Raw genomic sequence first — 14,653 nt, 5'->3', positions numbered from 1 at the left:
GGATTTGACCAATCGGGGGGGATGTTCCAGAGTGGGATGACCTACCTAGAAGAGGGTCATGTGACCCCCTCTAAGAGCGCTAACTCAGCTTTGAACATCTCAAATCTGTTAGTCATTGTTAGTGAGCTTTCAATGCCCCCTCTCCCTCTCCACACAGTGTCTTTCTTTGATGCTTGACCTTTAGCAAACAGCAGAGTCAGTTCCAGGAAGGGAAATACCGAGTTGTGCTGCAGGTGGGGCATATTTCTGAGCTCAGGAAAGTGAAACTGACCTGTTCTACTGTCCAGAGGGAGCCACGGCTGCAGATAGCCCTGTGGAAAGTCTCCAGGATGAAGCTACTCATCTCATCTGTATGGAGTATTTCAGAGAACTTGTCACTCTGGAGCATGGGAACAATTTTAGCCAACCCTGAATCACCCAGTGCTGGGAGGGATCTGATGCAGATGTCTCCTGCCCTCAGTGCAGAGAAACTGTGCAACAGAGAAACCTCAGGCCCAACAGGCAGCTGGTGAAAGACACAGAAACAGCCAAACAGCTGAGTTTAGAGGCAGCAAAGGAATCAGCAGAGCTGTTCCTTGGGTAGGGTGAATCGGGATGATCGCCCGGGTAGGCGGTGTGCGAGTGGGAGGAGGCGAGTGGTAGCCATGCGGGCAGATGGTGAGGAGACTGGTGGGGAGGCGGAGACGGGGGTGAGGAAGTGGGTGGGAAGGCGAGCGGTGGCCAGCCAGGAGGTGGGAGGGGGAGAGGAGGTGAGCGGCAGGCAGGCGGGTGAGGAGATAGAGGAGACAGCAAACCTTAATTAAACTGCCCCATAAATCCACCGACTCGGTTTTCAGTGAAAGCACCCGGCCAGGTTTATTGTCGACGAAGCACGGTAATAGCATCTGGCAGATTCTACAAGGATACTAAGACATGTATGCTCATGACAATGGATGTAGCTCAGTCAGTGGTGGGACTTCCACTGCTCCCTCTCTGAGATGGCTTTGGGAGCGGCTCCTGCAGGGGAATAGAAAGTCCCAGCCTGGGCCGGGACTAGCAGCTGCGATGCCCCCAGTCCTGTCCCTTCCCTATAATAGCCAGATTTCATGGTCCATGAAACATTTTTCACAGCCGTGAATTTGGTAGGGTCCTACTCATCACTCTTCATTCAAAGATTCTTTACAGTGCACAAAAAACAAACAGCATGTGACCGCACCCAGAAAAGAAACGCCTAATAAAAATGCAAACTTCGATCAACCCATTTCTGAGCAGAAGAAAGTGAAAGTAAATTCCTCTCTGGTCTCTTTCCTGCACTAGAAGCCATGGCTGCTGCGAATCCAGCAAAAACTCTCCAGGATGAACTGACCTGTCCCATCTGTCTGGAGTATTTTAAAGATCCGGTGTCTCTAGACTGTGATCACAGTTTCTGCCGAGCCTGCATCACCCAGTGCTGGGAGGGATTCGATACAGACGTCTCCTGCCCTCAGTGCAGAGAGATCTTTCCCCAGAGGAACCTCAGGCTGAACAGGCAGCTCAGGAATATTGTGGAAGCAGCCAGAGATCTCAGGTTGCAGACAGCGAAGGAACCAGAACCAGAGAGACTGTGTGAGAAACACAAGGAGCCTCTAAAACTGTTCTGCAAAGAGGATGAAATCCCCATCTGCCTGGTGTGTGACAGATCCAAGGAGCACAGAGATCACACCGTCATTCCTGCAGAGGAAGCTGCGGAAGAATTTAAGGTAGGAAATGACCAAATGTTATTTTTATAGCTAGCGAGAGGCTTGGGAAACTCACCTTCTACCAGCATTAGAGATTCCCTGAGCTCCAGACAGCCACTCAGTGAGCCTCCACTGGCAAAGAATAAGGGATTTCAGGCCTAAATAGGTTTCCCAGCAACTGGGAATCCTCCAAAGGGTCATGCAGGTGGAGAAGCGAGGCCGTCGATAAACGTCCTAAGTCTTACACATTGGAGTGAAGAGGGAGTGAAGAACCCGCAACCCACCATACTCAGCCTCAGTGGCAGCTTCTGTCCCACAGGGCTGGGTCCAGCTCTCCACAGAGGGGTCATGGCTGTAGAGAACCCTGTGGAAAAATTCCATCATGAATCTACTTGTCCCACCTGTCTGGAGTATTTCAGAGAACCTGTCAGTTGGGAGGGTGGGAATATTTTCTGCTGACCCCCAATGCTGGGAGGGATCTGATACAGCTGTCTCCTGACTGAGCAATAATTAAGAAAGACCATTAGGAGGGAAAGACACCAAGATAAAGGTCCCAGGCCCAGAATGGAAATGAGGTTTCCCACTGGGATTCAGAACTCCGGTGTTTCTCCATGAGAAGTTTAACTCTAATGCTGGCCTGCACTAGAGGAAATCACTGGGCTAACACTGTGTAGACCCCGAGGACCTTGAGTCCACACACAAAAGGGCTCCATGCAGCACAGGTCCATGCCAAATACCATGGGGATTAGACTGTGTTGCAGCAAAACTAACCCCTGGGCGGTGCTAACCTGTGTCAGGCTGAAGAACCTGCCAAAGTGGTTCCATTAGTCCTTACACTGCTCTCCCACACTGCAGCATTTTGAAATCTCTGGAACCCCCTTCTGGGATCTTTGCTGGGAGCTGGGGAACAGCTACCCAGGCAGCATTAGCACGGGAAGGGTTCAGGACAGCACTAGGGCAAACACCAAACATTCTTGTCAAAAATCAACACATCTAATAGGGTTTGCCTTCATGCTCGGACCAGTTCTGTCCAAGCAGTCCAGTCTCCAGGGCTTCAGGGCTGAAATTCAGTGGGAGTTGGGCTCCTTTGAGAATCCCAGCCCATATTTCAAGCCCTGGTGGCTTCTGGAATTTGTATCACTTTGTTTGTTAAACCTTCTTAAAAATAGGCTATTTCACATAGTGACTGAAAAATCCAACTATCTGACTTCAGTTTCATGTTGGTGTAAATTAATGGAGAAACAAGATCAAACAATGTCAAGGAGTCTGAAAATAAAACACTCCCAGTGTCCAGTAATATGACTCCACTTCCTTGGTATATCTGATATCATAAACCTACTGGGTTCTCTGCTCATCAGTAGAGTGTTTGTTTGTTTGTGCTGGAAAAGTTCCCCACCCACACACACTCTCACTCCTAAATAACACCCCTCAAATCATTTTCTGTTTCTCCAGGAAAAGATTCAGGCCCATTTGCAGACTCTGAGGGAAGAGAGAGAAAAGCTGCTGGGATGTAAAGTGAGTGTAGAGACGAGAAGCCAGGAATATCTGGTAAGCGTCTGTCATTATTAACCTGCATTGTTAACGAGCTGGATGGAGGGGCGTTCTGAATCAGAGCAATAAGGAGAGGCCGGGGCAATCTAGAGGCCCAATTATGTTTTATCTCAATCACTTGGGGGTAAAGCAGAAATTCGTTAAGTGGGGAATAATCATAAGGAAATCAAAATTAGTTGTTTTAACAGTAATTACTGCTTTGGCCTACACCATGAACCAGTATTTTTCAACCTCTTTTCATTTGCGGACCTCTCTGGAAATTTCGAATGGAGGTGCAGAGACCCCTTTGGAAATCTATTGTTTGTGTGTATAGCTGAATTCTGGTCAGTCTGTTTTCAGTCTAAGTCTTTTGTGGACCCTTTAGACATAGTCCACGGACCCCCAGAGGTTTGCAGGCCACATGTTGAAAACCACTGCCATAAACTACTGTAAACTATTATTTTTATCTACTCCATATTAGCTATTAGTTTAATTAGACTCCCTTTATAGGTAACAGTTTATATTTATGAACTAACAGAATTTTGAATTAGAAAATCCAATGCACTAGAACAACCCCCCTGATACACAGTCACTCTGCAGTTTCACAGTTCTCAGTCTTCTATAAGCCCAGAGTTTGGAGGATGTTTAGTTTTGGGGAATCCTCTTGTGCAATCTTTGTTTACAGTTTTAAGCTCCAGTTTAAATACAGTCATGTATTCCTGCATGTGATGTGTAGGGTTCTATCCCTCCGCTCCCTTCTGGCTTACAGTCCCTTTGCGCTCTGACAATTTCCCCATTCCTGTCATTCACCTTGTATGCCTGAGGGTGTTGTCCAGAGATGTTGTTTTACAGTCCTTACTATTTTCACTACAGTTCACATCCTCCTTATTTGTTAAGTCAGTTTCTTTTCATTAGAATTTATCTTTTAGGACAGTTTATTTCCCTCACATTTCACTCTTGTGAATGATTGATTTGTGGCCTTGGGGAATGTGGACTTCTGTCCATTGCTTCATGATCCTGGGATACTGTGTGTGTGTGTGTGTGTATGTGCATCCATATAAAGGGCCTGAAAAATCCTCTTCCCAGAAAAGGATAACCTGTTGCTATACAGATTCTAAGCTTTCATTTTAATTAGTGAGTTAATTTCTAGCTTTTGTGGCTATGATAAAAATCTTCCCAATGTGAACTGAGTGTATCAAAAGCACAGCTCTCTGCCTGAGTCTGAAGTTTTTCGTGTCATAGTTTCATCTGTTTTTTTCTCCCCATCTGTCTCTGTCCACCTGGTTCTGAATAGAGCTGGGCAAATACCAGATCTTTTCCCCTGGCTAGATATTAAAAAAAAAATTGGCTCGAACCAAAAATTATTTTTATAATATTTTCAGCAAATAATATATTTGACTTTTTCTTGGTTTCATTTTGACAAAATCAAAATGTTTTGTTTCAATGTTGACCATTTCTTTAAAAATATATCATTATATAAAAAAGAAGGAAATGTTCAACCAACAAGTAATTTCACATTTAAAATCCTGGAAAAAAAAATTAAAAGAAAATATTTTGATTTTTCATTTATCTTTGTAACAAAACAACTGAGGGACAGTGACAGGAATTCATGAAACGTTTCAGTGTCGACAAAGCTGCATTTTTCCCCGAAAAAAAAAATTGTGCAGAAAATGTCACCCAGCTGTAGTGGCTGAGTCCTCCTGCTGTTTTGGATTTGCATCTCCGAGGCCATCAATAATACATTATTCGAGCCGTATCAGACGTGGGAATGTCCCTTTATGAGATTCTGGGGCCAAAAGGAAAGGTGTGAGAAAATCCTCTCTCTAGTAACCACAGGGCATTGCACAGTGTCAGGTGACTTAAATTTTGCAAAGAAATTCTCCCTCCTGCACACTCAGCGCTCTGTGACAGGACCCCAGGCTCCAGCCATATCCCTGACCAGCCCGTTCCCTATTTTTTTGTTACAGAGAAAGACACTAACCAAGAGACAGAAGATTGTGTCTGAATTTCAACAACTGCGGCAATTCCTGGAGGAACAAGAGCGACTCCTGCTGGTCCAGCTGGCAGAGCTGAATGAGGAGATTGTGAAGATACAGAATGAAAATATCACCAAACTCTCGGAGGAGATTTCCCATCTCAGTGAGCTGATCAGTGAGATGGAGGGGAAGTGTCAGAAGCCAACAAGTGAATTCCTGCAGGTGAGACTGAGTTAGAAATACTCCAGATCCCAATACAGGGACAGGACTGCTCCTAAAACATGAGCACAGCAGTCCAGCAGTCAGAGATCGCAGTGTAACTCAGTGTGTGCGTTCCTGAAATGTGAATTACTATTATTCTTTGCAGAGCCACAGACACATTGATATTAGAGATGGATAAGCTCCATTAGCTCAGGGAATCCATGGCCCTGGAGCCAGGGAAGGGACTCTTTCATAGGTGCCGACTCTGTGGATGCACCAGGGCTGGAGCACCCACGGAGAAAAATTAGTGGGTACTTAGCACCCATGGGCAGCCAAGCTCCCCCTCTCCCCCTTCCTCCCAGCACCTCTTGCTCGCTGGCAGCCCCACTGATCAATTCCTCCCCCTCCCTCCCAGTGCCTCCCAACCACCACAAATCAGCTGTTCTGCAGCATGCAGGAAGCTCTGGGAGGGCGGGGGAGGAGCGGGTATGGGGCGTGCTTGGGGGCAGGGAGCAGAAAAAGGCGGAGCGGGGAGAAGCGGTCAGGAAGAGGTGGGATGGGGCGTGGGTTTGGCGGAGGGGGTGGAGTGGGGGCGGGGCATGTGAGGGGTCAGGGTGGGAAGAGGCGGGGTGTGGGAATTGGGGGAAGGAGTGGGGGGGTCAAGCACCCCCTGGCTAGAGGGGAATTTGGCGTCTATGGCCTCTTTCCCCCATACTTCCAAAATCCCTTCTTTGGAGTGTTAAGTGTGTGTCAGGTGGGACTGAAATACACTCTCTCACTCTCTCTCCTCTAGGATGTCAGAAGCACCTTGGGCAGGTATGTGTCTCTCTCTCTCACTCCCCCTCACACTTCACAACGCTAGGAAAGAGCTTGGAGATGATATTAGCACCGCATCTCGCAGGGGCTATACAGCAAAATGTATGGGGAAGGTCACATTCTGGATACAAATCTCTGATCAATTTTATCCTGAGGTTCTCACCCTTTTATAGAAGACTCTGGAATTATCCATACAGTGGGGAAAACTGACCTCAAGTATTTCCTAGACATGTCACCTCCCTGGGGGACTGGCTGCCTCAGGATAGTGAGGATAGAATATGGGCCTTTCACTGCTGGGCCCTGGTCACCATTCAGCCCAGGGTAGCAGTGGTCCAAAAGTCTGTCTCATCTGAGGACTGTTTGGAGACCTGTGTGGAATGAGCTGGGGAGGGGGGAGTTGGTGTCTCAGTCTAGTTCCTAGTGGTCAGATTTCTACAACACTTCACCTGGGAACCTCCTGTCCATCAGAGCATGGAGGTGAAGGAGTGAATTGGCCATGGAGACTCAATTCCCCTTTTATCCCCAGAGCTGGTATCTCCAGGCCAGAGTTGAAGAATATTAATGGGTCCTTTTGGGGGAAGGTTACACTGCCATGGCCTGCGCTGCACCTGCTCTGAGGCTGGGAGAAGTCGAGAAGTCTAACTCCAGGCCCATTAGAGAAGTAGCTCACTAGCAAGAACTTATGAGTCAATACATGAAATAGAATCACATGAAATTATTCCGTCCAGGTGTGAGAAGGGGAAGTTCCAAAAGCCAGAGGAGATTTCTCCTGAACTGGAAGAGCGAATCAGTGGTTTCTCCCAGAAAACTATTGCGCTATTGGAGACTGTGAGGAAGTTCAAAGGTACCAGAAGGGATCTAGGAGGGGAAATTGGGATGAGCATCTGAGTCTATCGGAGGAGAATGTCTCTGGCCAATTGGTTCATAATTAGATTATGTGTGTATTTAATTGTTGGGTGAGAATGCCACACACTTGGGGTCCAAGTCACTCAGGTTGATTAATTCAAACCTTTATTTGTATCTAAAGCATGCCTTGCAATTACAATTACTATGAAAGTACGAAATGACAGATATACTGAAAGAAGTACTGGCCAGTTGCCTACTCCTGGACCATAGGCAGGTTATGGTGGATTTCTCTATGAAACTCTGATTACCCCTTACAATGTCTATTATACACATCCAAATTATGTGTTTATTAGTTTTTTTTCCAATCACCTTTGCGTGTTATGAATATTAAGTATCTTCTATAACTCATACAGTGCAGATGCATGAACTTTTTAATTCTCAGGGATTTTGCTGTCCAAGCTATTTCCATGTCATTATTTTTTTTTTCTGTTTGGCTAATTACCACTGATTATGCATAGGTCTCTTCGACCCTCTTCTCTGCATAGGTTTTTTTTTTACTTTGCTAAGTGCTCCTGAACAGTACATTTTGGGTGTCTGTTTTCTTTAAGCACATTGTGTGGTCAAAAAATCTTTGTCTCACATGGGAACTTATGAACATGTCACTTAATTACAAGACAACTTAAGGCAACATTTCCTTATGTCAAGCAAACTGCTCACCAGGCGAAAGCCAAGTCAGTCAGTATAAACACACAATCTCGGTCTGTGCAAACTTCTGCATGACCCTTGTACCAATTCTCAATTCTGAACATAATAACTAGTGGAAAGCAGATAAACTGAGGAGATGTAGGGGGCCCAGGCATCAGGATGTCTTACATAAATTCACGACTTACCGAAGGTCACAACATTCAGGCCCAAATTGAGCAAAACGACCTAATTTGGGGCACCTGAGTTTTTCTCTCCCAACGAGAGAGCTGCAGGGCAGGTGCTCCAGAGCTGTGCAGCCTCCACAGCTGCAGGTGGAGTCAGTGGGAGCTGCAGGTGCCCAACCCCTCTGAGAACCAGGCCCCAGGTGCCTAAAGGTCGGCACCCAAAATCTAGACCCTAAATGAAAGGCCATTTGTTAGAGCTGGACTTAGCCCATCACTCTGCTCTGGTCCGGTACAGCAGCTAGTCTGGGCACATGGGCTGTATGGAAGGAGAAAGCCCCTCCCTCACGGTGTGGGATCCCTCTAGCACAGGAGCCTCTTGTGCCTCCTCCCCAGCGGCTGCAGGCACAAGGCGTGTTCCTGAGAGGGCTGGGAATGGGGTGGGGGAGGGGTGAGGGCGGGTGGAAGAGGGAGGGGGTGGACGAGGGACAGAGGGACGTGGGCAGTGTAAAGCTGGGCCTCTGACACTCTTCACACTGGGCAAGTCCCACGGGGGCCGTTGTTATAGGGATGTAACTCTGGCTGGCTTCAGAACTTCCTCAGCCTGTGCCAAGGTCTGCACCGGCCCCTGCAGCCACTGAACAGCGGAGTCACAAGTTTTATCTCTTTCCTCCTTTCCCCATTCAGACACTCTGCCGTCTGCACTGGAGACAAAAAGAGGTAGGTTGATGAAATTTCCCAAAGGGAAAACAGGACACCATGTGGGGCTAGTCCGAGCCCTCCCCGCTCCACCCCAACAGGGCTGGTGTTGCTGCTTGCCCAAGCACTGCCTGCCCCCCATGCACCTGGCATCGCTGCTAGCTTGAGCCCCGCCTTCCTCCCTGCCTGAGCTCTGCCTCCCCGCCTGTTTGGGGCTGGCATCACCACTCGCCCCCCTGCTCGTTCCTCTGCACCCCATTTTTGTCAAAAAAGTCGGGATGGCCAGGACAAGGCTTAAATGGGATCGTTCAGACAGGGTGAGAATGTGTTTAAATTATGAGAAAATTCCAATGAAAACATCTTCATGAGATTGTAGCTAAAGTTACCAACCAAATCAACCCCAGCCATTGAACCCATTAAACAGTGAGGAGATCAGAAGCTGAAGTCACATAAACAATCCTGACACCAACCTTTTTTGCTGAATTCATGCCCACACTGATGATCAGAAACACTCTCCCTGAGCAGCATCCAAACACCCTTAACTCTGACCTTGGGGTTTTCATAGACAATCACAGGTCTTTTAATATAAATTGAGAGGAATGAGAGCTCCCTCTCCTAAGTGCTGACAGATCCCTCTCCTTCACCCCAGTGCAGGGGGTCTCTCCATCACTCTTCTCCAACATCCTGCCTTTCCTTTGGGTAGGGCTGGGCTCTCCCATTAGAGCTGTTCACTCTTTCATGGATTGGGGAGATGCTCTCGCTCTGATGCTGGCCCCTCTCCCTTCTCTCTGGGCTGGGGATGGGGCTACCCCACCCAATGCCACCTCCCACTCTCTGGCCTTAATTGGCGCTCCACAACGCTGCCCCTTCCTCTCTGTTCCTTGACCCTGGAGTGGAGGCTGCATTAGGGAAGGGAGCTTCCCTCTGGGGTTTAAAGCTGGTACCTGCCTCTTCTCATCCCTCCTCACCAAAAGCTTCTGACACCTGCCTTGCTGTGTCTCTGTCACTGAGAATGGAGCAGCCCCAGCAGGAGGAACTGAAGCCTCTGCAAACAAATGAGAAACCAGTGAATTGGTTCCTATTAAACAGTGAGGAACTGCAGTGACATCTCTGCTCAATCTCAGGTGCCCAGAACAGAGGCAGCTCCCTGGGATCTAGGACTGTCCCAGCCAAACCAGGGCTGCTGGGGAGTGTGAGAAATGGTCCCAACCTTCCCCAGGGCTGACCTCTGCCTCCAACACTCTGATTCTCTCTCCCCAGTGAACATGACTCTGGATCCAGACACGGTTCATCCCCAACTTGTCCTGTCTGAGGATTGGAAAAGTGTGAGATGGGAAGAAACATGGCAGGATCTGCCTGACAATCCTGAAAGATTTGACACTGAGCCCTGTGTGCTGGGCTGTGAGGGATTCACCTCCGGGAGACATTGCTGGGAGGTGGAGCTGGGTTGTGGGGGAGGCTGGTTTGTGGGGGTGGCCAGAGAGTCTGTGAGGAGGAAGGGACAGATCAGCCCTGAGGAGGGGATCTGGGCTGTGGGGCAGTGGGGGAGTCACTTCCAAGCACTCACTTCCCCTGTGACCCCCCTGCCCCTGATCCGGGCCCCCAGCAGGATCCGGGTTTGTCTGGACTGTGACCGGGGGCAGGTGACATTTATCGATGCTGGTGACAAGGCCCCGATCTTCACTTTCCCGCCGGGCTCCGTCCCTGGGGAGAGAATCCGACCCTGGCTCTGGGTGCTGGGGGAAGGATCCCGGCTCAGACTGTGTCCCTGAGACCATGGGGGTGGGGGGAGAGAGAGGGAGAGGAATATCCCACTGGGGAGCCTGAAATCAGCCTCTCTAGCCTCAGACAGTGTCGTCTCTATGATCTGCTCCCGTGGACTGTCTATCATGAAGTCTCTGCGACCCTGGAAGTTGCAGCCAGACTCAACTCTGTGCAGTCTCTGGTGTCAAACCATAGAGAGCATTAGGTGAGGTAGAGAAGCCGATCTCATCATTGCCTCAGGGATTGTGCAGCCTGTTTGCTGCTGTCCTCTAGGATACAGGAGGACTCTGGGGATCCTTCGTCAGACAGTGCCACTGACATGGGAGGGAAGAGCCCACTGGGATGAAAAATGGGCTTCTCTAGCCACAGTCATCCTAGTCTCTATGACCAGGAGGATTCCCATCTAGCGTGTTCTGATTTATTTCTATGCCCCTGGAGGACCCGTCTACCCAACCCCCGATATCTCATCTCTATGGCCCCTGAAAGCTCCTCCCCCTCCCTGCAGCACCAGGGATGGGAGGAAGAACCCCTGGAGGAGCAGAGGGGTCTTGAGGGGCAGATGTGGGGCTGCAGGGGCAGAACTGAGGGAGGAGCTGGGGGCAGAAGTGATGTGGGGGTTAAGTAGTAGAATTAGCAGCCGGGCTGGGGACAGGCAGATGTGGGGGTGACAGGGACACAGAATTAATTAATTAGGATTTGGGGTTTTGGGGAGAAGCTGGAGGCTCCCTAGGAGCAGGGAGCCTGGGAGAGGGAGACCCAGAAACTGGAGAGTGTGACCTACAAGTCAGGAGGGAAGGGATGCTATAGTGGGAAGCAGTTAGAGGGTGGGGTGACGTCAGCTGGCTGAAGATGTGGAGAGTCGAGTACAGGGTAGGTTTAACCAAAACGGGGGAAAGAAATGAAAGAATAAAAAAGGAAAAATAAAACAAAACCAGTGTAAAGACAGAAGCCTGGAGAAAGTGGTGGGAAACTTAAATGAAGAGTGAAAGCAAAATCATCCTGAGAAGGGAAATGCTCTGGGGCAGGCAGCAAGAGAGGAAGGGATAAACCCAGGGGATAGAACTGGGAACCTGGAGTATTATGATCTGTGATACGGAATAGAGAAGGGTTGGGAAGACGCAGAGAAATAAACAGATGGGAAAGGAGTGCTAGAGAAAATGAGGTGTAAAAGTAGATGAAATTAAAGAAAAGGGAGGCGAGAGAACATAAGATCGAGATGTATAAAATATTTCTGAAAGTGAGAGACTGTAATATTAATTCAACCCCATAGTTCAGGGCCAATATTTCCACTTGGGTACTTTTCAGAGCAACACTTCTTCAAATTTGTGGATGTTTTTACCATGTATTCTAGTTATGAAAGTTCCCTCTCAGCTCCTTTTAACCTGACATTTACTTAAGGTAAATAAACAAGACACATGTTTTATATGTTTCATTTCTCTTTAATTTTCCAGCTGTGATTTTTGAAGGCAGACATGGATTGACATAAGCAATTTGGGGGGGGGAGGGAGGGGGCGGAGTCCCAATTCCAATGAGGACCTCTGTGTATGTCATTATGATGATAGCAACGTATTATGGTAAGATCCAGGCTATTGAGCCTGCACTGTGGGTCATGTGCTTTATATAAAGATACACATCAGGAATTGTTCAAGAGGAGAGAGCTGGTTGGGTCACTTCTCAGTTTCCAAACCTGTCAGCGTGTGGCAGATGTTCGCAGTTTGGAACAGCAGGATTTTATGGCACATCGGCCCACAATCAACAGATTATAAGTTTTAACTAGCATGTGAATTGAACTATTAAAAAAAAAAGAAAACTAAAATATAGATCAAGTAGAACCACTCAATCCCCACTCCCACAGCTGCAGAATTTGTAGCCTGGCCTCTCCAGTCCCCGCACACGTCCCCACCCCTTGAACTTCAGGAGGAATTGCCATTATTTCTGAGGCCAAACACCAGAGTGGGACTTGACACACTGTGCCAGCAGGTCCACAAATGCTTACTAGACAGATTAGAACAGGGGTAGGCAACCTATGGCACACGTGCCGAAGGCGGCACGCGAGCTGATTTTCAGTGGCACTAACACTGCCCGGGTCCTGGCCACCAGTCTGGGGGGCTCTGCATTTTAATTTAATTTTAAATGAAGTTTCTTAAACATTTTAAAAACCTTATTTATTTTACATACAACAATAGTTTAGTTATATATTATAGACTTATAGAAAGAGACCTTCTAAAGACGTTAAAATGTATTACTGGCATGCGAAACCTTAAATTAGAGTGAATAAATGAAGACTCGGCACACCACTTCTGAAAGGTTGCCAACTCCTGGCTTAGAATATTAGAGATCACAAGTCTAGTGCTTTCTTCCTGGCTCCATTGTGCAGTGGCGGGTAGTGACATGTAACCAGTTTGTATCTATTTCATACATTTATCCCAAAAGGCAGTAGGAATGCGTGGCTAGTGCCTGGGCTTTCCACATTGGAGACCTGGGTTCTCTTCCCAGTTCCACCTGAAGTGACCTTGCGCAGCTTCCCAATCACCTTGGAAACTGGGGGAGAAAGTGTCTGATACTTCTCTGCTTTCTAGGGCTGGGGATATGGGGTTTTATTAATGATAAAGTTTGTGATCAGTGGCAGCATTAGGGGGGAATTCCAAGGACTATAGCCACCCCAAAATTTCCCTTACCCACCCCTGTAGCCACCCCTCCCAGTGCAAAGGTGAAATGGGCTGAAGCCGAGCTGGGGCTGGAGCTGTGCAGAGCCGTGCGCACTCCCTAGCGCAGGGCCACCCCAGCTGGGACAGGCTCTGAGGTGCAGTGTCCCCCTGGGAGGCTGCTTGTGTAGCTGCAGCCCCACCAGCTCCAGCAGGAGCACAGGGATGAAGTGAGTGGGCCATGAAGGTGAATGAGCAGGTGCTGGTATCCGGGGTCAGTGAGTGGGGGGCAGGAGCCTCTCTGGCCAGGGCAGGGGGGCTGGGGAGGGGAACTGGGTGGGGGGTATCATGGAAGGGGAGATGAGGGATGATCGAGGGGGCTAGGGGAGGGGAGCTGGGTAGGGGGTGATTAGGAGGTTTAGGAGAGGGGAACTGGGTGGGGGGCAATCAGGGCTTTCTTGCCTTGACTGAACTCACTCCAAGTCCCTTGTCCAGCAGAGGACCTGCCACTGATGGTGAGTACTACAATTATTCACGCATATTTTATTTTACATTTGTATTGCTGTATAAAATGACATTTTCAGTAGCGATACCACAGTTTTAACAGGTATTTCACAGTAATTATTCATGATTTTTTTTCTTAATAAACATGTGGGGGGGTGTATTTGTTATTGGAAAGACGAATCATAAAGATAAGATGGAGAGCTCATGTGTACTAAGCATTGTTTTCTTCCAAACTCCGATACTAAAATAATCCACAATCGGCTTGAAAGTTTTTAACATGTTTTTATATATAACGTGATAGGCTGCAGGAGTTCCAACCTCTGTAACAATTTAATTCATAATTAAAACTAGTGCAATAGCTATTTTTATACATCTCACTTTGTGTATTTTGAAAGGGTGAGTTTATGGAAATATGTATTGTTTCAGCTCCATTGCATAACAGTGCAGCTATGGTTAAAGGCTCTGTAACAGTTCTATTTTATACATCTCAACCATTAGGATCTTACCTTTTAGGCATAGATATTTGCTCCAGGTTCCATTTTGGGATTAAAGAACCTGAGCCCAAATTATATTTTTGGTACAGTTTTGAAAAAGGCTCTCTCTGTTCTTAGAGGTGTGTAAATGCAAAAACAAAAGATACATGAATTCATTCCTGTACTCTTCTTTAAAAAACAAGTTTGTTTGTTTTTTTTTTAAATACGGAGCCCGATTCTCATTTACACAAAGTCCTTTTTTACGCAACTCAATCAACATAAAGGGGCCTTAATTTGCGAGGAACTGATGTTTACGCCCACTGTAAGGGCTCCCTTTACACAGTCAAAGCTGTGTAAAAGGGCCCTTCATGTTAGTTAGCCTCAATCCCTAGAAGTTTTCATGTCATTTGACCATCATGTGGACTGGTACATAGGAGTCACTACTTTTTAAAGCAGTATCTTAGTAACAATTTCTGCCCTTGGATACTGATGTGCTCCTCTCTTTGAGTTAAATAGGTGCAACAAGAGTCTATCCACGGTCAGACTTTGACCGTTAATAACCTATAGTTATTTGCCAAATTCATGGCCCCACCCTGTTCAGGCACCCCTGGCTGGAGACTAATAAAGATACTTATG

The 14,653-nt window shown here is 47.7% G+C and overlaps 1 protein-coding gene across 1 annotated transcript; it reads left to right on the top strand.

Moving 5' to 3' along the window:
- The first annotated feature begins 1,262 nt into the window (after nucleotides 1-1,262).
- LOC117886996 (zinc finger protein RFP-like) lies at nucleotides 1,263-10,500 on the top strand. Its single transcript, XM_034789217.1, has 7 exons — nucleotides 1,263-1,718; nucleotides 3,150-3,245; nucleotides 5,195-5,425; nucleotides 6,198-6,220; nucleotides 6,949-7,064; nucleotides 8,620-8,652; nucleotides 9,892-10,500. The coding sequence occupies exons 1-7, from the start codon at nucleotides 1,302-1,304 to the stop codon at nucleotides 10,401-10,403; spliced, it is 1,428 nt and encodes a 475-aa protein (XP_034645108.1). The 5' UTR covers nucleotides 1,263-1,301; the 3' UTR covers nucleotides 10,404-10,500.
- The last annotated feature ends 4,153 nt before the right edge of the window (nucleotides 10,501-14,653 follow it).

This window comes from Trachemys scripta, chromosome 14 (assembly GCF_013100865.1).
Source record: "Trachemys scripta elegans isolate TJP31775 chromosome 14, CAS_Tse_1.0, whole genome shotgun sequence".
Classification (NCBI taxonomy): Eukaryota; Metazoa; Chordata; order Testudines; family Emydidae; genus Trachemys; species Trachemys scripta.
The sequence above is the reverse complement of the archived record's forward strand: the minus strand, read 5'-3'. Positions and strand labels throughout refer to the sequence as shown.